The 4,184-nt window shown below is 39.1% G+C and overlaps 1 protein-coding gene across 1 annotated transcript in view; it reads left to right on the top strand.

Annotated features, from left to right (window-relative positions):
- The window catches only part of LOC104489784 (AF4/FMR2 family member 2-like), a gene marked incomplete at its 3' end in the record, with an annotated part of 9,046 nt that extends 6,020 nt beyond the window's left edge, over positions 1-3,026 (top strand). Inside the window, exon 3 of the mRNA XM_010131986.1 lies at positions 2,136-3,026. Within this exon, the coding sequence (XP_010130288.1) occupies positions 2,136-3,026 (891 nt within the window). The remainder of the gene's footprint in view (positions 1-2,135) is intronic.
- Positions 3,027-4,184: the final 1,158 nt, after the last annotated feature.

The raw sequence follows: 4,184 nt of genomic DNA, 5'->3' as shown, positions 1-4,184 counted from the left end.
TGCTGGGCCCTTAAGCACAATGGAATCTCCTTGTTTTAAATTTGGGGGTTGGATAGAGAGAGACTGGTTTTGGCTGCTGCCCAAACGCTCATTGTGCAACACAGTTGAAGGAGACTGCTCATATACAAAGAACTTATTCTTGGCTTAGCTAGAATATAATTTTTGCCACTAAAATGACCAACCTTAGGACTTAGTTGCTGAATAAAAGCGGTTCGTGGTTCTCCATAACTGGGATTATTATCTGTCAGTTAGGAGCACTGGCAAAATGTATGTAGATGGGAACAACACTGAACAGTTAATTTTTAAATCACTGTCTCAGTGCAGTGGTGATATATGTTACAATTCCTGAGAATGAGCAAAAGGAAATTTGCATTTATTATCTCCTTTTTCAACATTTTTATGGCATGTGCCATACTAAGGAAAAAGAAAAATCTTTATGCGATATTCTTCTCATCTCCTGACTAGTTCAGCAGTGTGTAATTTAAGCAGATAGTTCAGGAGAGATCCATGCATGGATTTTTTTTCATCACTCAAAGTTCTGCTTAATACTTGAGGAAAATGGGATCAGTGGCACAGTAGGATCCCTTGTCGAGGAAGGAAGTATGACACTTTCTAATCAAGCACAAGCTCATAGTGCTGCCTTTCCCCATCTTAATGGCTTAGGGGTAAGAAGTCTTTGGACCCTGGCACTACTTGCTGTATTGAGTGAAGAAAAAAAAAATAGCCCAAACATAAGTAAACATATGGTTGGCTGTATCCCAAAGTATCTTACCTACAGTGCAACTGTGTCAATGAATTCCAGGCTGTAGAAGTTAACCATCAGCTTGAAACAGGAACTATAGTTTTGCTTTGTTTGTATCCTTTTAGTCTTATAATAACCATGAGGAATAAGATGTTTTGGCTCTCTGCTGGTCATTCAATGAAACATAAAGGTCAGCAAGAAGTTTGGTACGTTGGGTCTCTGTGGGGTGGGTTAGAACAGGAAGAGAGAGGAAATTAGCCGCATATTACTTCTAGCTTTCAGCTTATTTGTCTAGCTTTTTACAAGTGAAAAAGAAAAGGAAAAAGAACCAAAAAACCCAACTTCATGCTTCAAAAATATAATAGCAGTGAAATACAGACAAGTCAGTATTTATTTCATAATTACTGGAATTCAATAAAAGCATTGATTCACAAATACAACTGAGTTCCACCAGGGGAGGTTTAGGTTGGATGTTAGCAGAAATTTCTTCACCAGAAGGGTTGTCAAGTGCTGGAACAGGCTACCCAGGGAAGTGGTGGAGTCCCCATCCCTGGAGGTATTTAAAAGACACATAGACGTGATGCTAAGGGACATAATTTACTGGTGACTTAGCAGTGCTGGGTTAACGGTTGAACTTGATCTTAAAGGTCTCTTCCAGCCAAAATGATTCTGTGATTTTATGAACCAGCCTGCAGACACCCGAAGAATCCCAATACTTAAGAATGTGGAAGTCAAGTCTTTTTAAGTTTTATAAGAAGATATTTTTGAATTAACTTTTATTTCAAGCTGCTGTAGCATTTGAGTGGGTAGAAAATATTTATTTTCTGGATTCAGATGGTTGATACCTCAGGTCAAACTGAACCCTCTGTAGAAAAGCAATTGGAGTTACACTGGTGTGAAGGGTTTGGTGCTGTATGTTTATTATAAACTACCCAGCTTCTATTTATGGCAGGACTATGGGTCAAGGGGCTGATAGAGCAATAACGTACTTAAATATACTGTGTGATTGCAACTCAAATGCTCAGTAGCCAGTAATTGCACGTTCGTGTTTTGCACAATATGAAATGCACAAGCCCAATATCCCTGACATAAAACCAGCTCCTAACATCCATAACTGATGCAATTTAACCACTTCTCTGAGAGCATATTTAAGAAAATGGGAAGCAGTATACAAGTGTTACTCATGCAAGCCTGTTTCAAGAGGTTCTTTGAACACAGTTATTGATAGTTTTTTCTAACATAACATATGCAAAACGTAATTGAAATTAAATTAAATGTCAGCATGACACCATTAAACAGCTAACATTTGCCATCTTCTAAGACAGCTATTCTGAGCAGGAACTTTGCAATCAGGAATTTACTCACTCTTTTCCTTTATTTTTTGATATTTCAGACGAATAAAGGCGATGCCCTCGCAAACCGTGTTCAGAACACATTGGGAAATTATGATGAGATGAAGGACCTGTTAACCAACCATTCCAATCAGAGCCACCTTGTAGGAATCCCAAAGAATTCCGTCCCGCAGACACCCATTGACAAAAATGAACAGAACTTTTTTCCAGAACCAAGAAACAGGATGATCCCATCTCATCAGATCAGTGGCCACTCATCGACATCAATGCCTCCACCTTCTTCATTGTCATCTAATTCTAATTTGCTACACAGTCATCAGAGTAGCAGGAAGTCGAGGACAGACTGGTCACGTGGTGGTCACAACCCCAGTGGGGCCCAGCCAAGCCAATCCAGTAGTCAGCAGAGTCGAACGAAGCATAGCTCTTCTCATGACCAGCCACAGGGCAGGTATGAAGACCTCTATAATTGTCAGAGTGAGCAGCATAAAAGTGGAGGAACTGAGGAAGCAAATTCTATGGCAGCATCTTCACATTCCAGGAGGCACGCTCATTCAAAGTCAGCACCTGGAGAACATACGTACAAAGAAAACAGTCATTCGAAGTCACCCACAGACCTAGAGTTTGTAGGTCATGGTCCTGGGTCTCCACTTCCTTCCACTTCCTTGTTATCTGCAAACAATGGTCTTTCAACCCAGAATTTCCCACCAGGACTTCACTGTAAAAACAGCATGGTCCAGCAAAAGCCCACAGCATATGTCAGGCCTATGGACGGTCAGGACCAGGTACCCAATGACTCACCTGAACTGAAACCTCCAATAGAAATTGAGAGTGGATATGGAAATCAGTCCTTTGGAACGCTGCTGGAAGGAAAAGTGAACACCCCTAGTTCGAAGAACAAAGTACCAAAGCTCAACATTCCTCCTGTTAGTGAAGTAAGTAGTTCAAAGTCTCTTCTCTGTAGTACCGCCTGCGTATTTCAAGCACTGAATATTTTTCTCTGGATATATGCAGTTCCATTTCCTGGAATTACAGTCTAAAACATTCCTTTTTTTTTTTTTTTTTTGTTTAGAATGTGTATGACTAATTTTGCAAGGTTTGTTGTGATAGTCCCAGTAGCAATATTTAATGAAGTTTTAAAAGCACAGTTTGGAATACTGACGTGGCTTGTTTCTGGTTAAAATTAAAAGGCTACTTCTCTGTTGGGTGTCATATATTTATACCAACTAGAATTCCAGACAGAGGACTCTAATATCTCAGTTCATCTGCAGATTTTCAATAGTAAGATTGCTGGTTTAAACTCTTTGGGAAAATGGCAGCGTTCAAATTTCAGTGGTACTAAATGGTTCCATCAGTAAGGAGTTTATTTGCAGAGTTTGCTAAATTCCTATTGCTTTTAATGGAATTAATGTGGCTTAAATTCTGAGTAATGCTTAGGAAAATGTGTCCCATTAAAGCATTTATGCATTTTTAAGAGCTCTTAATATTGGGATTCAGTCCTAATCTCTGCTACCAGCAGTTTAAGCTGTCGAATTTTGTATTGCTGGTCAGTAGAGTAGTCCCGCGAGGAATGTTTTAGTTGGTTCATACTTGTGTCCATTCCAAGCACAGATGTATAATAACGATACCAACTGAACTATTCATACTCTGCCTACTTTTTCTCTTATTCTGAGGTTCTCTAAAGCACTAACCTCTGCAAGGCAGGTTTACAGCGTGCATATGAGCAGAATTGCAATACGAGTTTCTCGTAGCTTTCTGTTTTCCCCAAAATATTTCCCTGCTTGGTAATATTTTTAAACTAGGAATAAGGAGTGATGCATTCTTAAACCACTTTATTGCAAAAGGTCAGCTTTTTCTACTGGAATAATTGTTTCAAGCCAATAATTTGTTTGACTATTTAAAAACTTGATGTTATTTATTAACATTCCAGGCAGCAACAAAGACTGATGTGTTTTGCAGTAGAGCTTGGAATAATTTTCTGGGAACTGCATCTGAAAACAGTAAAAGGCCTATTTATATCAAGTGGAAGCTGAGGGTTGCTTGCAGATGGTGTTTTATTAGAAAATGTATTTGTTAATAAACGTAGCTTGGTG

The sequence above is a fragment of the Buceros rhinoceros genome, unplaced genomic scaffold (genome assembly GCF_000710305.1).
Source record: "Buceros rhinoceros silvestris isolate BGI_N320 unplaced genomic scaffold, ASM71030v1 scaffold11292, whole genome shotgun sequence".
Lineage (NCBI taxonomy): Eukaryota > Metazoa > Chordata > Aves > Bucerotiformes > Bucerotidae > Buceros > Buceros rhinoceros.
Note: the sequence above shows the minus strand (reverse complement) of the source record. Positions and strands in the feature narration are given on the sequence as shown.